This window comes from Rhinolophus hipposideros (assembly GCF_964194185.1).
Source record: "Rhinolophus hipposideros genome assembly, chromosome: 20".
NCBI classification, from domain to species: Eukaryota; Metazoa; Chordata; class Mammalia; order Chiroptera; family Rhinolophidae; genus Rhinolophus; species Rhinolophus hipposideros.
The window spans coordinates 1,378,867-1,399,518 of NC_138066.1; the positions used below are offsets into that span (position 1 = coordinate 1,378,867).

Sequence of the window (20,652 nt, forward strand, 5' to 3'; positions counted from 1 at the left end):
GCCAGTGTGACTGAGCCCTTCTCTCCTCTGGGTGTGAGGAGCAGCCAGAGCGGCTGCAACACAGCCCTGGGGCCCGGGCGGCCCACTCAGGCAGAGGCTGCGGCTCCGGGTCCCTAAGCTGGGCTGCAGGGACCCAACAACCCCCCAGAGGTGAAGAGCACAGGCTGGGCATCACACGTCACCTCTGCTGCCTGAGCTTCATGCGTGAGTGGGGATGTGACAGGACCTTCCCTGAGCACAGGTGACGGGTTCAGGGGACACGTGTGGAAAGCGTGGAGAAGCACCTGGCAAGTGGCCGGTGCCCCATGAATGGGACAGATGCCATTTTGTTTTGTTGGGAGAGGTGTGCAAGGCCTGGAAGCTCAGAAAGCCTTTGCTGCCTGCACCCAGACTCTGCGGCTTCCTTCTCCCTGAGCCCCAGCACCAGGACACGCGCCTGCCTCCCGGGAGGACGCTCCGGGTGCCCTGAGTGGGACACGTGCACACATGTTGCATGGCCTTGCCAGGCCTGCCTGGGATTTTAACCCAGGAATGACATATAGTTTCTATTTTCAAGAATAAATCATTTTTTTCTAAAGTAGTAGGAACAACCAGCTTAGACCAAAAAGGACTCACTTTCAAAAGATGGTTTGATTAAAAATCAGGAACCAAAGGCTCTGGGCTGAGGGTCAAGGGCCACACACATAGTTGTCTGTCGGTGACGCGATTCCTGGGGGCAGGTGACGGAAGCAGACACCAGATCATGCTGTGAGAGGCAAGCTGGGGGACCTTGTGAAACGCAGACACGAGAACAGGAATGAAGAAATGCCGAGGCGCAGGTGAAAACAGGGCTCCACACCATTACAGGGCGGAGAAACGTTTAATGAAACCAGGGTGAAGAGCGAGTCACTCAGACAGCACATGCCCTCGCCCACGGCGGCCAGGGCAGGGCACCCAGGCGCCCGCAGGCTGACTCCACACTGCGCACGCACGCACGGGAAGGCTGAGCCGTGCGCAGGCGGGGAGCTGTGTCTGCAGCCTGGCTCCTGCGCTGTGTGGAGCGCCGCCGGCCTCACTCCTGCAGCAGCTTGTGCTTGAGCGTGCTGCTCTCGGAGCAGAGGTGGACAAAGAGGGTGCCAGCCGCCGTGCGCGCGCGCAGTTCCTGGAGCTCGTAGTCATGGGCCCACTCAACATTGCCCCATTTCTGGATCTGAGGGGAGGACAGGAAATGCCGTTGAGTGAGTGGCCAGTCCCCGGCGCCTGCCAGCCAGGGCCTCACACCATCCGTGTGGCCGGGCTGAAGGCCACAGGCGTCGCTCTTGCCAAACATGCCAGACACGCGTGGTGGGGGAGGTAGAAGGTAAGAACACGCAGGTGGCCAGAGTAGGCACCCCTGTTCTACAGGATATGCATGGTCTGGGAGGGGGCGGTCCAGGCCCTGGCCCAGTGGGTGCCCACTGCTGGGCAGGCCCTGGACAAAACCACATGTGCGTCTCCCCTGAGGCCCAATCTGTGCTGCTCCCACACTTCTTCCCACACGGAGGCTGTAACATGTCAGTCCTAGGAACTGCCTCACCAGGTGGGGCTGCAAGTGGCCCCTGCATGGGTGGGATTAAAAAAGAAAAAAACCCAACCAAGCCCACACGGTCACTCCATTTCTGACGGCTCGGGGAGCTCAGCCCTGCCTCTCTGCTCTGCATACTGGGCCAGGGCTGCAGGTTGTCTGTCCAGAGTCTATGAAGTACAGGGACAAAGCCCGGACACACGGTGTGGCTATCCAGACGTCAGAGTGCCTCCAATCCGACCCCGCTGACTCCTCCCTGGCCAGGGGCCCAGGGGGCCAGGCCTGGCTGCCCCAGCCCATCCAGAACTCAGAATGTGGCATGCCACAGAAGCTGTCAGCATTCCTGGGTGGCCCAGCCTCGATCTGGACAACTGTGATAACATCTGGAGAGCATTTTACACGTTCAGAGCGCTCACATACATAATCCAGCTTACTCTCCGTTTTGTGACAGACCAAACCAGAGTTCAGAGAACGACGGCCTGGCTCAGGCCCCGTGGTCAGCAGCAGCGCCCAGACCAGAACCCTGGTTTCTGAGCTCGCGGACTCTCACCCCCCCAGCTCAGCCCTCTTCCTATTCAGTCGTTCCTAACATCCAGAGGCGGCCTTGGCAATACAGAAACAGCTTTTCCCAGGCATTTTTCTGAGCAGATGACTAGCTGGACTGAGGCAGTACTGCCATTACAGAGGGGTTTCATCACGCGAGGAACCCAATGTGTAATAGCAATTAACCTTCTAAAGTTGGAGGAATAACAGCAAAAAGATTGCAAGACCGCCATAATTCTCAGAATTAAAAACTGCGAATGACAACGGAGCAAAACCTTAGTAATTCTGAGCCCACTAAAGCGGGACGTGTGCGGAGGCAGCCGCCGCGGGCTCCCCGCCAGCCAGTGGACCCGCTGCGTGAATGTCAGCGTGTGGAGGCGCCGTCTCCTCGAGCGCACAGGTGGCTCCCAGTCATTTCAGGAGGCCCGCGCGGCAGGTATGCCAGGCCCACCACCTCCAGCTGTCCGTGAACCTGCCTACCTGCAGGGCGGGGGCAGGGCTTGGCCTGGAGTCACCAGGCCTGGCGCCAAACACTGGCCCCCTCAGTTCCCAGGGTGCGGCCTGTGCCTCAGTTGCCTACTGTGTACAATGGGGCCAACAGCAGCCCCCACCTGCCGAGGCTGTTTAGAAGAGGGAAGGGAAGGAGGGGAGCTGAGTACAACGCTGGGACACAGCAGCGGCACTTCCTAGGATTACCCGGCAATACTCCGAGCCTCAGTGTGGCTTTTGTTTGTACACAAAAGTAATAAAGACCGAGGTTACACAAACACAGACAGGCGAGCTCCCCCCCCCCCCCGCCCGTCAGTCTGCACCTGGGCGGGTGAGGCGGGGCCTGAGGTGCTGGCTTTGGGGCGCTGGCCCAGCTCACCTGATATTCCTCCTCCAGGCGCGACAGCAGCACGGCCTGCTCCACTGTGAGCCGCAGGTCCATCAGACCCAAGGCCAGCACCACGGACTTGAGCTGGGCCACCACAAACTCAATCCCTACAGGGACAGAGCCCAAGTCAGGACCCAGGGCCCCTCCACCCCGAAACACGGCAGTTGCTGGACCTGTAGCCCTAGAGAGGTACAGAGGCACGAGCTAGGGCAGACCGGTCCCAGGGAACTGCGCTTTTCGGCCAACTCTGTCTCCATTCCCCATTCTCCTCCCAGAGCACTCTGGTTTTCTTGGGGGGAGACCCCTCCTCTGTTCCTACCCGAGGTGGGCACACGATCCACAGCTGGCCAATCAGAGCATTCCACCCCTAACCCAGGACTGGCTCACGGAGGGGCCATGGGAGGTGAGACTTGCACTCCTGAGAAAGCCACCTTTCTCCTGGAAGGGTGTGAGCCCCCTTTCTCCTCTGATGCAGCAGAAGGGTTAGCGTCAGAGCCACCCCCTAGAGCGCCCTGACTCTGGGCTTTGGATGTCCATGCCTAACCGGCCCGCCCTCCCAGGCCCACAGGAAGGGCCATGTGTACCTTGTAAGGCCCACATGTTGTAAGAGGCCAGATGGCTGACAAGCACCTCCCGAGTCCTGGCTGGGATGCTGGGCCCCATGATGCTGGTGGAGGAGCCGATCTCCACGCCGTACCTGAAAGGAGAAGGCTTTGGCACGCCCCAGATGTTCCAGGAGCAAAGCCCCAAGCTGCTGAGCAGGTGTGCGCCCCTTCAGGGCGTGCAGACAACGGCTCAGTCCTGAGGATTCTGGGAGCAGCTGCCACTGGGGTCAGTGACCTCCTGACCTAATCATTTCTATCATGAGCAAAGCCAGAGGACTGAGAGACTGCCCTGAATACAGGCGTGGTTAGCGGGCCATGCAAACAGGGCTTTCACTTACATGAGGCTGCCCGAAACTCTGTTTGCCTGGAATCCCATCAAAAGCATGGGATACCTGCTTTTAAAACTTTTTAAGAACGATTTTCACATCTGAAGTCGTAAAAGATTTCTTTAAAATATTGTTTTCCTTACAATATTTACATATGTCCTATGTCATTCAATCACTTTTCAAATATTTATTAAGCCTGTACTACGTACAAGGCATTGTTTTTGGTCTGGGACATGAGCTGGCTTCAAGAAGGATACGTTTTCAAGAACAAGTATAACTAAATGAAATACAGAAAAAACATATTGGAGTAAAAGCAATTTTTATAATTTTCTTTCATATATCACTGACTTTTCCCTATTGCTTTAGAAATAGTCACTTAAGTTCCTAATAGTACAAATGGAACACAGGAAATCGCCACGTTTTTCTGTAAATTATTAAGGACAAGAAATCTCAACTCCCACAAAAAGCTGACGATTTTATATCACAGTAAAGATCTCCAAGTACCTAAATGACCGTTAGGTTTCATTAGACCCCAAAATGACACTGTACCCTCCTGGTTCTCACAGTACTGCAGTTGTGACATTTTACCTGACCTTTGAATGCACTGGCTGTGCCTTTTACTATAGAACCCAAAGATGCCTGGCGTAAGCAGGCACTCAGGAAATACATATTATACAAACGGGACAGACCGACATTCATCACTTTTGTGAAAAATGCTATCCCCAAAAGTAATCCACGTAAGCTTACAAAATACTGCGGGTCAGCATAGTCCTGAAGTAGGAGCCCTTCCAAAGTCCCCTTGAATGAAACTGAATTTTGTCACATCAGTAGTCTGTTCAGTTGACAAAAAGAATCTTCCTGCTAAGGAAAAATACTGGGTCTCATCAACTCCTAGACACCTTACACCCACAGGAGGTCACCTATAACTTTGTAGGACGCTGTCCCGATGGTGTAGACATGTCATACGTGCCATTTGATGGCTTGTTTTAATAGTGTAGCAACGACCAAGATGGTCACGCCGGGACGTGAGCATTTCCTGTGTGCGAGCAGGCTGCTAATCATGCGCTTACTCTTCACAACACCCTAAGAGGCAGGGATTACGAGCCCCACTCACAGACAAGGAAGACCGAGTCACGAGCCCAAGGCCGCAGAGCCCATCGGGGCAGAGCTGGGCTCCAGCCCTGTGCTCGGCGCAATCGGTACTAACAGCAGGTGCTCGGTGCACGGTGGTGAGACCAGCCGGAGGAGCGTATTTCCCAAGGTGGCCTTATTCCTGAGCACACGTGAGGTGCCAAGCCCCAAGGGTGCTCTGGACTCGGGCAGAGCACCGGCTGAGGGCTCCGCGATCCAGCGTGGCCCCGACCCAACAGCTTGCCCGGCACCGCGGGGCTGCACATCTTACCTCTTCTCCGTCCAGTCTATGATCGGGTCCCATTCGTTCTTTTGAAGTTCCACTAATGTCTGTGGTTCTTCTACCCTGTAGCTAATTCATTGCAAAAATCACCTTCATTAATAAAAAAGTACAATTTCTTCCTTCAGTGACAGAAAAGGGAAAAACACAAAAGGCAACAGCACGAAGCACTTCCCCACCGCCCCAGCCCCACAAGTCTTGCTCCTCAAGCGGTGGTTCTCAAAGCGTGGCCTTGCGGCCGCAGCAGACCATCACCTGGGAACCTGTCTAAGCGCAAATTCCCAGGCCCCATCCCACATCTGAGGGCAGAACCTCTGGGCGGTGGAGACACCCTCCAGGGGATTCTAATGTGAGCTTGGGAACCAGTGTCCTAATTGTCCCCAATTACTGGAGGGGTCATGGCTTGCACCACTATGTTGGTACCATTCTAAACACTAAGACTGTCCCCCCCAGAGCCACACCCACCTTATTGGAGGATGCGGAACGTAAATGCTGAACATGAATGCTATACAGCAGCTCAGTCACTGCATTGCTACCTGCCTGCACCCCTGGCCACAGACCAAGTTGCCTCTTTGTACTTCATAAGCCCACCTGTTGCCATGGAGGCCTGATACCACCTGACGCCAGGCTATGCCACTTGTTGTGACTAAGAGACAGAGAGTCAGCTGAGGGGAGCTTAGCTGCAAGGCCTTATGGGACGGGAACCCAAGTGGGCACTGTGGGAAGCCAGTGTGGTGTGAGCTGAGTGGGGATCACGAGTGTGCAGGACAAGCTGGGCTGCTGCACAGACAAGCGGCAGGCTCCCCCCGGGGCACAGGGAGGGGCTCTGGCACACTGTCTCAGCCCCCATCCCTGGTGGCCAAACATCCTTCATTTATGATCAGGGTCCCTGTATAGTTTTTAAGAAAACCCTTTTCACCTGAGCTAGTTTGAATGGGTTGCTTTCCCTGCAATCAAATGGCGCGCAGCACCTATGGGGTGGACTTTCTGACTAGCAACTCGAAATCAGCACCTCCGGCGGCCTCTCCAGAGGCACTTCTGCCCCCCCACCCCCACCCTCCTCGGTGCTGATTTCACATGCCACCTGTGCGCTAACTCCGGCGTCCAGAGCACGGGAGCTACAGACACAGTGCTGCTCAATTACTTCAGTTGTTTCTTCAACTCTCCTGCAACAGCACTAACCAATTAGCTAAGAACATAGAGAAGGGAGCTCCTTCTGCCTGGTGCCTTAACCTGGGACATCAGTTCTTTTCCTTCAGGCTCCAACTGAAACGCTGGCTCATTCTAGTTCTCGAGGCTGCTGGCACTCAGACTGGGAAAGCAGCATCCCCTCTCCTGGGCTCCAGCTGCTGACTGCAGATCCTCAGTCTCCACAATCCCGTGAGTCAATTGTTTATGATAAATATCTTTATTACATATATACACAAGGGGTGATCAGAAACTACGGTCAATGTTTAATTTAAAAAACCTTATTACAGTAAAAGACACATTGCCATTAATTCCCCTCAAGTACTCCCCCTGGCTTCGAACACACTTATCCCATCGTTCTTGCCACTTTCTGAAGCTGTTCTGGAAGTCCTCTTTCGTGAGTGTCTTTATCTTCCATCATGACAACGCTCCGTGTCACACATCACTTCTGGTATGGCAATTTCTGTCAAATAAAAACATGACGGTGTGTCCTCATCCACCTTATTCACCAGACCTGGCACCGTGTGACTGCTGGCTCTTCCCCAAAGTCAAAATGACCATGAAAGGTAAACGTTTTGAATCCATTCAGCACATGGAGGCAGCCACGACAGCACAACTAAAGACACTCACAAAAGAGGACTTCCAGAACTGCTTCAGAAAGTGGCCAGAACGATGGGATAAGTGTGTTTGAAGCGAGGGGGAGTGTTTTGAGGGGGATTAATGGCAATGTGTCTTTTACTGAAATACATTTTTTAAAAATTTAAACATTCGCTGTATTCTTTTTTTCAACTTTACTTATTTTAAGTGTGTTTTTCCAGGACCCATCAGCTCCAAGCCAAGTAGTTGTTTCAATCTAGTTGTGGAGGGCGCAGCTCACAGTGGCCCGTGTGGGGATTGAACCGGCGACCCTGGTGTTATGAGCACCGTGCTCTAACCAGCGGAGCTAACCGGCCACCGCCACACCATATTTTTTTCTTACACCTAATATATATTTTTTCAGACCTTCAAACCTGGACTGCATGATGCCACCTGCTTTAATTCGCTAGCTTGCAGACAGATCATGGGACTTCCTGGCCTCTACAATTGCATGAGCCATTTCCTATAACAAATACATACACATATATGCAAACGAATGAATGTTATACGACATGAGGAGACAATTGAGAAGTGGAGGAAGCCAGCTCCTGAATGTCGACACCTGTGTCCAAGCTGACGCCCAGTCCTACGGACGCCTACACGAGAATGTGCCGGTAGGCACAAGTCCAGGGTCAGAGGCCCTGCTGGCGGTTGGCAAGCGACCCCCTTGGTCCTGAAGCCTGCAGAGCTGCCTATTCCACCCCGCCACCCTGCCCAGACCAAGGGACAGTTGCTGGCCCACAAAAGAGGAGTGCCCAGTGCTCCGATAGCGTTACAGCGTGAGGAGCCCTCCCTTCTAGGGATCGGCACAGTAGCTGAGCACCGATATCAAACAGACTGCTTCCCTGCCCTGTGAGATAAAGGAAAAGGGCCTGCCTCTTCTTCCACTGATAACTGTCTGGGCAAATGAGGCAAACAGCCCGAGGGACTCGCTCGGCCCGAGGGGAATGCCCATCTGCACGTCAATTACCAGATGGTGTCGGTGTCCAGAAACTTCACAGCCGCCCGGATCAGCTGGTCCTTGTTTCGCTGGGTCGGGTTGTCTAAAGATGTATTGCACAGTGTGGTCTGAAGCAAAAGGCAGACAGCCCCCTCACCACCTGCTGGGCCGTGGTGATACCACGTCCAACCCACAGCAACAGGGAGCAGTGGCCCGCAGCACCCAGCAAGGAGCAGAGGCGAGCCCGCAGCGGCGGCAGCACCTCCATGGAGAGCTTATTGCAGCCAGGCTCTGTGCCAACAGTGCGCTCTGTGCGCCCGCCCGCGTGGAACTCACGGACTCTCACAGTGGCCCTAGGACGAATCGGCTTCCCAAGGTCCCATCCTCTTTACTACCAGGCTCTGCTGTGTTTAATTTTATCCTTACAACAAGCCTTTCGATAGGTACTATTACACTCATTTCAGAGATGTGGCAACTGAGGCCCAGAGAGCTCAAAGTCAGTTAAAAGCCACGTAGGCATTACTGGAATTCCCATCTGACTGGAAAGCTTACCCGCGGGCTCCCTTAACACTTAGAAAGCAGGGGAACAAACCAGCCAAAGCAGGAGCAGGACGACTTTCCAGATTCAGGTCCTGTGGTCCTGTTACCCTAATGTCATCAGACAGTCAAAGGAGCAGGCCAGCACTGCCGCAGGCTATGGGGGTGCGTAGGAGGCTTCCGGGGTCTGCGTGGCAAGGCCGAGCACTGACTCCCATGCCTCCTGAGGTCTCTGTCTGCCAGGAACCACGCCAGGACATCCCACCCTGACCACCACTCCATCACCCACCTCTCACAGACGAGGAACGTGGGCTGAGAAGGGACAACTTGCCCAAGGTCATCGTGCAGAGCCTGGACCCAAAGAATGCAGCTGACCCACTCCCTAGGTTGCCCCAGGAGCTCAGTGCGTCACCCTACGGGAGGGGGCTGGCGCCATGGCGGGAGGAGTCCTCACCTCGCCCCCTGCCCCTTGGGTTCCTGCACTCAACCACCACTCACTGAGCGCCAACTAACTTTCTGCTAGGGGTCGGCGATGTGCTGGGGTGCTGCCCTTCTGTGTTTACAAGGCAGTGAAGGGGACAGACAATTACAAATTGTGTAAGTGCTGATGAAACAAAGGAGCAGCTACCATGATAGGAAGTAGACAGTTGGGTAGCTGGGGAAGACGACATCTGCCCCGAGACCAGAGAGGACCAGCCATCCAGCAGTGTTTGGAGCAGGGGAACCATAGGTGACCAGGCCACAGGGAAACGTTGGGCACTTTCAGGGAGGCAAGTGTGGCTGGCACCACCCCCACCAAAAGGGCTTTCTTGTAGCTGGGAGAGGAGCCCTGTTTGGGCCGGGGGCCGAGGAAGCCAGCGGCGGGCACTGGCTGTGGGCGGAGCTTGTTACCAGGTGCATGGTGTAGAACTTGATGGTGTCCCGCTGGGAGTCCCACTCGGTGGCCACTGCGATGGCCAGGGCCTCGCTGGGGACAGTGAAGAGCTTGGCTTGGGGAGTTTTCAGCTTCCTGTGATCCAGGTTTATCTCGAAGCCACCTTGGAAGATCAAGCGAAAACCTCTCAGAGACTGTTAAGTGGGATTGACCGATTATTCCTATGCTTAGCTATTTGAATTGGTGCAAAGACAACCCCAAGTCCCTTCACGAAGGACTTACAGAAACACACCCAACAAAAGCGGGAAGGGTAGTCACACCACCGAACCGGCTGCAGATGAAAAATGTTTCTACTCATTCACAGGGAAGAAAAGAAAAAGAAAAAGAGGCAGTCAAAATGTCAGATACTCACCTTCACCCTGCGTAATGCTGACATTCTGATAAAACCTCTTCCTTTCTGTGAGAAAGATTTTTCAAAAAGGCAGTTTAAAATCACGTTGAGACAGCTCAAGAAGCCCCAAGACCAGCTGGTATCATTACAGCTAATGCTGATTGATTGGCTTAATTTTCCCATCACCATTCAAGGTCTGCCCTACTCTACGCGGCACAATCAACGGCTTCTGATTAAGGCTGGGGGGAGGAGGGCATTCACTCTCCAAGGATGAGGAAGAGGACACGCTGGTCAAGCCCCTGCCAGCCCCCAGGCCCAGGGACAGTCTGATCGCACGACATCACGAACCTGCAGACTGTCTGACCCGACAGACCTTTCCAGCCCCTTCTGCTTTAACTTCTAAGCATGTTCCACCCATACTACCCTCCCCAGTGCTGCTCCCAGGCCAGCACAATGCCTGGATCTAAAGATACTGTCTGAATGTGATAAAGCCAGAGACCCATTTCAGGCGAGTCCGATGCCTCTGAGAAGGCAGGAGTGGGAAGCCAGTGTGAGCGTGCACGCACGTGTGCACACGTGTGGTATGCAGGCGGTAAGTAGAGATCCCAGGAGCATTTCCTGTCCCGTCTACCAATTAATTAACCTAATTAGCCAGCTAGCTTGCGTATTCAAAAGGAACTCCAAACATTTCCTGTAAGAAAGGGGGTAAATCTTGTGGGGACAGAGCCCCAGAGAGCAGTTTCCAGGCTCTCGGCCTCACATAGAAAGGTGCTGGCTCAGGTAGTAAATGGCCATCAACTGTGATCAGATGCCAGCAGCTGTGGCTCGTTGGCCGTCAGCTGTAACCCGTAGGCCATTGGCCACTAATATAACGGCTGTGGCTACGCTAGCAAGAAGAAATGGGGGCTAGCAAGAAGATGGTGGCTGGCAAGCGCGGACTGCTGTTAGGCAGATTATGTAGATCCTGCTTCCTGTGTCTCCAGCCCAGCCGCCAGCAAGAATATATTGGTTTGACTCCCCTACTTATGGCTCCATGGGTGTTCCTTTTTGGCCTCACCGTGTCCTGCGTTCTTGGGCGGGGAGTGGGAGCTGAGACCCTGCACGACAAATGGCGCAGCGAGCAGGGTCCCCCGCACGACAATCTGGTCCTGTTTCCCTCTGAAAATAACTTGAATAAAATCTTATATGAAAAACACATTCCCCCCCCCATTTACCCAGGGGGATAAAAACCAAGAGCACTGCATAAGGAATTATGCAGATTCCTTTAACTAATAAAGAGCAAATAGGTCACATTTTGGAAGCAATAAACCATAACCCAGCCCTTACCATCTATGATAAACAAAACTTTCCTTCCTTCCTTCCTTCCTTTCCTTCCTTCCTTCCTTCCTTCCTCCCTCTCTCCCTCTCTCCCTCCCTCCTTCCTTCCTTCCCTCCCTCCCTCCCTCCCTCCCTCTCTCCCTCCCTCCTTCCTTCCTTCCTTACTTCCTTTATTCATCCGTTTGTTTGTTCCTTCCCATATTCATCAGGTGCTAAAAGCCTTCTGAGTCCCTCACTGAAGTTATTTATTGAAAATAATGATGCAGCATGTGAAGGAAAAGGAGATTCATTAGTATTTAATGCTTTTTAATGCTTTTTAACTTCTTTTAATTTTTTTTTTAAGCCAAGCTTTGGCTGGTTTTTTATTAATTCAAATAAACTATGAAAATTAAGAGAACTTGGTTTCTGTGCATGGGGGATGGGAAGGGAGTGATGGAAAGAGAGTATCTGGTCTTACTCCAAACACTGTATTTTTATGTTTTCCACATTATATCAGTTGTTTTCATACATCTAATTTGCTACCCTGAGTGCTTACCCACAGAGTGCTCAAAACTGCATTTCCATGGTTGCACTTACTGAACGAAGGCCCCAAGTGTCTTCCCACAAAAAACATTTGTGCCTAGTATGTGCCAAGCCCTGTTCTGGGTGCTCGGGATCAAACAGACAAAAATCCCCGTCTTTGTAGAGTTTACATTTTTTTGTTTTAAGTGATCAGATCTGGTCACCCAGCTGATGTTACATTATTATGGCACGACTTATCACCTTCGTCTGCAGTCATAATACTGATTGTCTGACACATCTGACATCAAAATAGGAGCCAATCCAGGCAGGAAGTGGGAAGAGCACTGGGACTTCTGCCTCATGGTTGGGGAAGGAGGGGGGGTGGGGAAGGAGAGAAGAGTATTTACCCCTCTGCAGAAAATGCCAGTGGGGGGCATTCTAGTACATTGCCCCACACAGCCCTGGGGAAATGGGCCCAAGAGACCGGGGGGCCACGGAATGGACTCTGACAGCACAGACTGGACCGTCCAAAGCCGCCAGGACGGCAGGGCTTCCCACGAAGGAAGTCATTTTCTGCTTTGCTGGTCAGGCCTGGGCTCCTCCGTCCTGGCCAGACCCACCTCTTATCTGTTAAGAGGAAGAAAGACCTGGAAGGGAGTGGGATTGACGGAGGGGCAAGGAGGGGGCAATGCAAACTGCTCAGAACAGGAGAAAACCGCGCGGCAAGAGACGACAGCTGGGCAGGAGGGGCGCAAAGGCTGCCCGGCCTGAGTGGAGGCCGGGCCCTGTGCGGGCGGGTTTGGGGCAGGGGCTCTCGGATGGCGCCGTGGCGGCTGCGAAACAGGCTCGGGGAGGCTCCTCCTGCTCTAGGACGCGTGCTGAGTCCCGTGACGGGGCTCCGAGTGCAGCCCTGTCCTCCAGGCACTAACCCGAGTGGGGGTGGGCTGCAAGCCGGCCAAACAGTAAGGGCACTGTGACAGCCAAAGCTGTACAGGGACACTGAGCACACGCGAAGCCTAGTGTCCTCCTGCACGACGGTCTGCGGAAGGGGCAGCAGTCAGCCAGCAGTCAGCCGACCTGCACTGGGGCTTTATTTCTGGAGGGGGTGCGAGTGACAGAAAGCGTTTCCAGCAAAACCAACGCCTGGGGCCTCCGGAGAGCGGCGTGTTGGCGAATGAGGAGGACGGGGAGAGATGCCCGAGGCGCGGTGGGGGCCGAGGGGCCGAGCGAGGGGCTGGCGGAGGCAAAGGGCCCGGAAGGCTGCTGCGGAGGGAGCCACGCTCCGCGGCGCCCCCAAAACACCCGGGTTCTTCAGCGGGGCCGCAGAGGTCACGGTCCACGTGGGACAAGTGAGGAGGCCCCGGGCCTGCGAAACTTTCATGTCCACCGCGAGCGCAGGGCTAACCGGGCGCAGGGCTGACCGGGCGCAGGGCTGACCGAGCACAGGGCTGACCGAGCACAGGGCTGACCGAGCGCAGGGCTGGCCGGGCGCAGGGCTAACCGGGCGCAGGGCTAACCGAGCACAGGGCTGACCGAGCGCAGGGCTAACCGAGCACAGGGCTAACCGGGCGCAGGGCTAACCGGGCGCAGGGCTAACCGGGCGCAGGGCTGACCGAGCGCAGGGCTAACCGAGCGCAGGGCTAACCGAGCACAGGGCTAACCGAGCACAGGGCTGGCCGAGCGAGCACAGGGCTGACCGAGCGCAGGGCTAACCGAGCGCAGGGCTAACCGAGCACAGGGCTGACCGAGCGCAGGGCTAACCGAGCGCAGGGCTAACCGGGCGCAGGGCTAACCGAGCGCAGGGCTAACCGAGCGCAGGGCTGGCCGGGCGCAGGGCTAACCGGGCGCAGGGCTAACCGAGCACAGGGCTAACCGAGCACAGGGCTAACCGAGCACAGGGCTGGCCGAGCGCAGGGCTAACCGGGCGCAGGGCTAACCGAGCACAGGGCTAACCGAGCGCAGGGCTAACCGAGCACAGGGCTAACCGAGCGCAGGGCTAACCGAGCACAGGGCTAACCGAGCACAGGGCTAACCGAGCGCAGGGCTAACCGAGCGCAGGGCTGACCGAGCGCAGGGCTGACCGAGCGCAGGGCTAACCGGGCGCAGGGCTAACCGAGCGCAGGGCTAACCGAGCACAGGGCTGACCGAGCGCAGGGCTAACCGAGCGCAGGGCTAACCGGGCGCAGGGCTAACCGGGCGCAGGGCTAACCGAGCGCAGGGCTAACCGGGCGCAGGGCTAACCGAGCGCAGGGCTAACCGAGCACAGGGCTGACCGAGCGCAGGGCTAACCGAGCGCAGGGCTAACCGGGCGCAGGGCTAACCGAGCGCAGGGCTAACCGAGCACAGGGCTGACCGAGCGCAGGGCTAACCGAGCGCAGGGCTAACCGGGCGCAGGGCTAACCGAGCGCAGGGCTAACCGAGCACAGGGCTGACCGAGCGCAGGGCTAACCGGGCGCAGGGCTAACCGAGCGCAGGGCTAACCGAGCACAGGGCGGGCCGAGCGAGCACAGGGCTAACCGAGCGCAGGGCTGACCGGGCGCAGGGCTGACCGGGCGCAGGGCTGACCGAGCGCAGGGCTAACCGAGCACAGGGCTAACCGAGCACAGGGCTGACCGAGCGCAGGGCTAACCGAGCGCAGGGCTAACCGGGCGCAGGGCTAACCGAGCGCAGGGCTAACCGAGCACAGGGCTGACCGAGCGCAGGGCTAACCGGGCGCAGGGCTAACCGAGCGCAGGGCTAACCGAGCACAGGGCGGGCCGAGCGAGCACAGGGCTAACCGAGCGCAGGGCTGACCGGGCGCAGGGCTGACCGGGCGCAGGGCTGACCGAGCGCAGGGCTAACCGAGCACAGGGCTGGCCGAGCGAGCACAGGGCTAACCGAGCACAGGGCTGGCCGAGCGAGCACAGGGCTAACCGAGCGCAGGGCTAACCGGGCGCAGGGCTAACCGGGCGCAGGGCTAACCGAGCGCAGGGCTAACCGAGCACAGGGCTGGCCGAGCGAGCACAGGGCTAACCGAGCGCAGGGCTAACCGGGCGCAGGGCTGACCGAGCACAGGGCTGACCGAGCGCAGGGCTGACCGAGCGCAGGGCTAACCGGGCGCAGGGCTAACCGAGCGCAGGGCTAACCGAGCACAGGGCTGACCGAGCGCAGGGCTAACCGGGCGCAGGGCTAACCGAGCGCAGGGCTAACCGGGCGCAGGGCTAACCGAGCGCAGGGCTAACCGAGCGCAGGGCTGGCCGAGCACAGCGCTGGCCGAGCGCAGGGCTAACCGGGCGCAGGGCTAACCGAGCGCAGGGCTAACCGAGCACAGGGCTGACCGAGCGCAGGGCTAACCGGGCGCAGGGCTAACCGAGCGCAGGGCTAACCGGGCGCAGGGCTAACCGGGCGCAGGGCTAACCGAGCGCAGGGCTAACCGAGCACAGGGCTGGCCGAGCACAGGGCTAACCGAGCACAGGCCTAACCGAGCACAGCGCTGGCCGACGGCGCAGGACAGCGCCCGCTTTAACGGGACAGCAGCCGCCTGGCCTCGGGGCCGCACGGCACTCGCTCCTGGTCGGGGTGTGACTCACTCCCCTCGCAGGACACGGTCCTGTGGCGAGGAAGCACTCAGCGCCTTGTAAGAGACAATTCTGTGTCCTCCGGAGCTACACAGACATGGGCATGTGAACAAGTGGGGACATCACAAAAGTGGCCGGAATACAATAGGCCCGAGAAGCAGAGACAACCGAGAAACCCTGCGCGTGCAGAGTGCTGAATTGGACATTAATGGCCACTGCGTCCCTTTGCCCGGGAGGCGGCTTCAGTCCACACAAAGGCACAGGCCGCCTTCTGTGTCGCTCCCCTTACACGGCTCCCGTCCCAGGCTCCTGGGACCGGCCCCAACTTCCGGGCTGGCCTTGGCTTTGTAGACTGACGCCTCAGAACTACAACTCCCACAGTGCACCACGACACAGGAAGTCCCTTCTCAGACGCTCTAACACCTTTCGCTTTTTAAACAGCGCCACCTGGCGGGCCTTAGGCCTCAGAGCCGGAATTCTCTCGGGGCGCACGTCTCAATCCTCCGGCATCTCTGACCAACGTTTTCTTGAATCAAATTTCTTCAGGCCAGCTATGTAAAGAGCCCTTAGAAATCAACAATAAAAAGACAAAGAACCCAATCAAAAATGGTCAAGGGACATGAATTGAGATTGCTCCAAAGAAGTGTACAAATGTCCAAGAAGCACGTAAAAACAGGCTCGACATCATTCACCATCAGGGAAACGCAAGTCAAAACCAGGAGATACCAGCTCACATTCACTCGGATGGCTCTGATCAAAAAGACAGACAACGACAAGTGTGCACGAGGATGTGGAGAAATTGGGACCTTCAGACACGGCTGGTGGAAATGCAAGGTGGTGCAGCCTCCTTGGAGAGCGTGCGGAAGTTCCTCCAACGGTTACACGGTTACCACTGGACCCAGACATTCTCCTCTTAGATGTACGAGACATGAAAACACATGCCTGCATAAAAACTCTAATGTCCATAGCAGCAGTATTCAGAATCGTTAAAAGATGGGAACGACCCAGATGCTCATCAACAGATGGAAGGATAAATGAGAGTCAGCGATAAAAAGGAATGTAATACTGACACACGCTACAACGTAGATAAAACTTGAACACATTCTAAGTGAAAAAAAGGTAGTTAAAAAAGACCACATTCCATGTGTAGGAAATGTCCAAACTAGGGAAACAGAGACAGAACGTGAAGCAGTAGTTGTTTAGGGCTGGAGGGGAACAGGGGACAAGGGGGGGTGACAACTAAAGGGCACAGCGTTTCTTCTGGGGGTCAAACAATGTTTTCCGATTGACTGTAGTGATAGTTGCACAACTCTGAATATACTAAAAACCATTCAATTGTACACTGTAAATGAGTGAATAGTAAATGAATTCTATCTCAATGAACCTGTTAAGAAATTCTTCAGTCCAAATGTATCTGCCATAGCAATTTATGTAAATGGGCTAAATAACTAAACACACTTTTTCAAATTGCTCTAGCATCTAGAGCAGAGGTTGTCAAATTTTTGCTGTCAAGAGCCAAATAGTAAATATTTTAGGCTTTGCAGGCCGTTTGGTCTCTGTTGCAACTAGTCAACTCTGCCGTTGTAGTGGAAGCAGCCCTAGACAATACGTAAATGAATGAGTGTGGCTGCGTACCAATTAAACTTTACTTATAAAAACAGGTGGCAGACAACAACAGAACAAGACAAACAAATGAGAAACAAGAACTCATAGACACAGACAATAGTTTAGTGGTTACCAGAGGGTAAGGGGGGTGGGGGGAGGGAGATGAGGGTAAGGGGGATCAAATATATGGTGATGGAAGGAGAACTGACTCTGGGTGGTGAACACACAACGGGATTTATAGATGATGTAATACAGAATTGTACACCTGAAATCTATGTAAATTTACTAACCATTGTCACCCCAATAAACTTTAATTTAAAAAAAAACAGGTGGCAGGCTGGATGCCTTATCTACGGAATCTCCCTCAACCAACCACAAGCACTCTGCAAGGAAGACAGGGCAGGTGATGCCTCTGAGAAGCTAAGTGACTTGTCCAAGTGACAACTTGTAAACGGAGGGGACAAGACTTCTAACTTGATTTCACTGGGCGTTTCCACTCAGGCAGACATGCTGCCCCTCCGGAGCACCTCCCCTCCAAGCAGCTGGTACTGAGCTGGAGCACACAGCCTCACACAGGTCTCGTTGCTGCAGTGTCTCCTCCAACACCCCAGTGGCCCTTTCCGAAACCCCTTCTCTCCTGACAACCTTCAAAAGACACGGCCATTCCTAGGAGGCCAAGTGCAATCCACCAGCCAATCATCCAGGCCCCACTTGGGTTTAACCTTCCACCACTTCAAAGACTCAGAAGCTCACAGCTCGTAAAGTCTCTGTAGAGCATTCACACACCAGAGGCATGTACCTCTCATCCTGTGCTTCATCCTTTCATTCATTCATATTTTCTTTCACACTTGATTACCTACCGCGTGCCACGTACTTCCAAGAACCTAACTAGGAGGTCAGCAGGAGAAAGGAGAAGGATGTGGCGGATGGCATGCCCCCATAATGGGGAGTACCATCCACTAACTTAAATTCACCCTCCGCTTTTGCCAACTTAAGTGAACCCCTCAAAGAGTCCCTTTGCTTATGCTGTGCCTCCCTGGGATGTTGCAAAGGAAAAAAACAAACACACCTCCGATTTTCCTTTATATATTCACACTCTGTGCTTCAGATGTGTGGCGGGTTTTCCCACCAATCAACTCTGCAACACCCGCTGGGTGGCCTACAATTGAATTCAATTACAACACTATGCACCTGGAGCAGGGCTCAAGTCCCACAGGTTAAGAGCTCAGTCCCATAAGATTGCCCCCCTCCCCTTCAGACTCCAATAGGAAGTCCCGATTGTCACCTGTGCTTCTGACCAACTCAACCAGCTATGAATTGGAGGTTCCCATGATGCCTCCTCAGATTGATTAATTTGGTGGAGCAGCTCCCAGCACTCAGGGAAACATGTCACTCACTGGATTACCAATTTACTATAAAAGGATACAGCTCAGGAACAGCCAGATGGAAGAGATGCAGAGGGAAGGAATGTGGGCAGGGGCAAGGAGCTTCCACGCCCTTTCTGGACACGCCGCTCTCTCAGCATCTCTACCTGTTCACCAACCCAGAAGTTCTCTGAAACTGTCAGAACCCGTAGTTCAGGGCTTTTAGGGAAGCTTCATTAGGTAGGCATACAAGCCATTAGTGATGAAGTCACTGTCATGCAGGGTCTCTGGCCCCGCTCCCGGCACCAGAACACAGGACATGGTGAGGCCAAAAAGGAACACCCACGGAGCCATAGACAGGGGAGTCACACCACTATAGTCTCGCTGGAGGCCGGGTTGGAGACACAGGGTGGGAGACACAGGAGCCGCAATCTGCTGTCTGCTCCCCTGCCAACCAACGTAGCTACGGCATTTATATTAGTGGCTACGGCTAACCGGTAACAGCTCATGGCCACCCAGTGACAGCGGATGGCCACCTGATCACAGCTGATGGCCATCTAACAACAGAGCCAGCACCTTTCCACGTGAGGCCGAGAGCCTGGAAACTGCCCTCTGGGGCTCTGTCCCCACAGTCACTCTTTAGCCTCTCTCCCCTCCGTGGACATCAGGGGGTAGGGCTGGAAGTTCAACCCTCCCATCACCGGGTTCGTTCCCCCGGCAACCAGTCCCCATCCTTAGGGGTTTTCCAAAAGTCACCTAAGTGACACAAACTCAGGTGTGGTTTGAAAGAGACTTATTATGAATGACAAAAAACACTGCTTTCATTTTTATTGCTCTGGAGTTATTTGAGGACAAAAGACCAAATATTTAAACAGAAGATTCTCCCACAGTTCTTCTGGCTTTTAGGAGATGTGTGCCAGGGAGAGCAATAAAGACCAGAAACATATATTTCTTATCATGAATCGCACTTATGGATGCCCTTCCTTCTTTACTGGCTCTTCATGGCCCACCTCCAGGCCCTTCACCTGGCCCTGGGGGCTGAAACCCCGGGCCCCTGTTGCAGCTACCCTCTTCCACATTCGGGTAAAATTACAGAATTAACAGCAGAAACCTCGGAGGCAGCCTCGTCCTCCCACTCGCCCAGGAAGACGCGGCGGGCGCTCACGGGGCCCCCCAGCGGTGCGGCCACCCGCCTAACCGCCGTGGCGTGTAGGCTTCCTACAGGGGGCAGTGCCGCCGCAGCACCAGCCCCACAGCCCACTTGTCCCCTCCGCGCGTGTCCTAGCTGCCCGATGCTCTTCCTCCTCTGCACGGACCTTCTGCTCCTCTACCGACTCGCAGCTTACATGTCCTTCCGAAAAGTCCAGGTCTTTCTGGACCACGGACGGGCCCAAGATGGGAGTAGGCGCTGCTGTGTCCTTCCTTATCATGGCATTGCCAGCTGCTGTGTAAGCAGGACGCAGCCAGCCTTGTGCACCTGACAGGCATCATGCAGGTGGGGACCACCCTGCCGCGCGGGCCCCCGGGCACACGGCGCGGGCGGACCGGCCACCGCGCCCCTAACAGGCTACCTTCTGAGCCACAGCCCGAATTTCCGTCTAAAAACGGGGACGACACCTGCTCTCCTCGTTAAAGAGGAGAAAGCAGAAACGGTGCGAAAGGCTGCGCGTGCCAAACGTCAGTCACCGCCCCCAGCCGGGACGCCACGCGTGCGACCTGTGCCCTCGGGTGTCCCCGCCCCGGCTGGACCGCTCGTCCGTCACCGGGACCCCGGGGGCCGGCGTAAGCCGACGAGCCCCAGCGCCGCCTCGGGACCCCACGTGGCCTGGCCGAACCCCGCGGCCCACCTCGGCCCGGCTCGGCCCTGGCCAGCGGGGGTCTGTGCCCGGGCCCGCCTCACCTGCCGGGGGAGCGTAGTCCCGGGATGGGGACACGGTGTTTGGCCCCGGCCCCACGGAGGTCGTGGGGCCACCTGGGGACCAGTTCAGGAGCCGGCGCCCCCAATTCCGCAGGCGGGGGCAGTTCCTCCACATCGCGCCCGAGGGCCTGGGAGGGCCACGGATGGGACACCTGAGAGCAGGAACCGGAGCGAAGGGATTTCCCACACCGCACGCTCGGGCTGTACGGAAACCTCTCGCCGCCTCCCTAGCGCTCTCAGACGCCCCTGGACGCCGCCATCTTCCGCATGACACCGACGGCGTGCCGTCCCTCGCGCGCCTCCTGCGCACACCCTCAGGCAATCAGCATCACAAATGCAGTTCGCCCCGCCCCCTCACGTCGCGCTGCGGGAAGAAGACTACAAGTCCCAGAGGGCGCCTCGCGCACCCCGCCACGTGTTTTTCTCCTCTCGCCAATGGGTGGAAGCGCCGCGTGAGCCTGCTCCCGCCCCCCTGGCGCGCCCGGGCCAATCGGAAGGGGTGCTGTGTATGTGTGTGTG

The 20,652-nt window shown here is 55.8% G+C and overlaps 1 protein-coding gene across 1 annotated transcript; it reads right to left on the minus strand.

Moving 5' to 3' along the window:
• Positions 1-819: 819 nt before the first annotated feature.
• ATPAF2 (ATP synthase mitochondrial F1 complex assembly factor 2) lies at positions 820-20,577 on the minus strand. Its single transcript, XM_081027236.1, has 8 exons — positions 20,116-20,577; positions 9,893-9,937; positions 9,498-9,643; positions 8,100-8,197; positions 5,297-5,377; positions 3,548-3,660; positions 2,955-3,070; positions 820-1,189 (listed from the first exon to the last, which is right to left on the minus strand). The coding sequence occupies exons 1-8, from the start codon at positions 20,246-20,248 to the stop codon at positions 1,052-1,054; spliced, it is 870 nt and encodes a 289-aa protein (XP_080883362.1). The 5' UTR covers positions 20,249-20,577; the 3' UTR covers positions 820-1,051.
• Between the last annotated feature and the right edge of the window lie 75 nt (positions 20,578-20,652).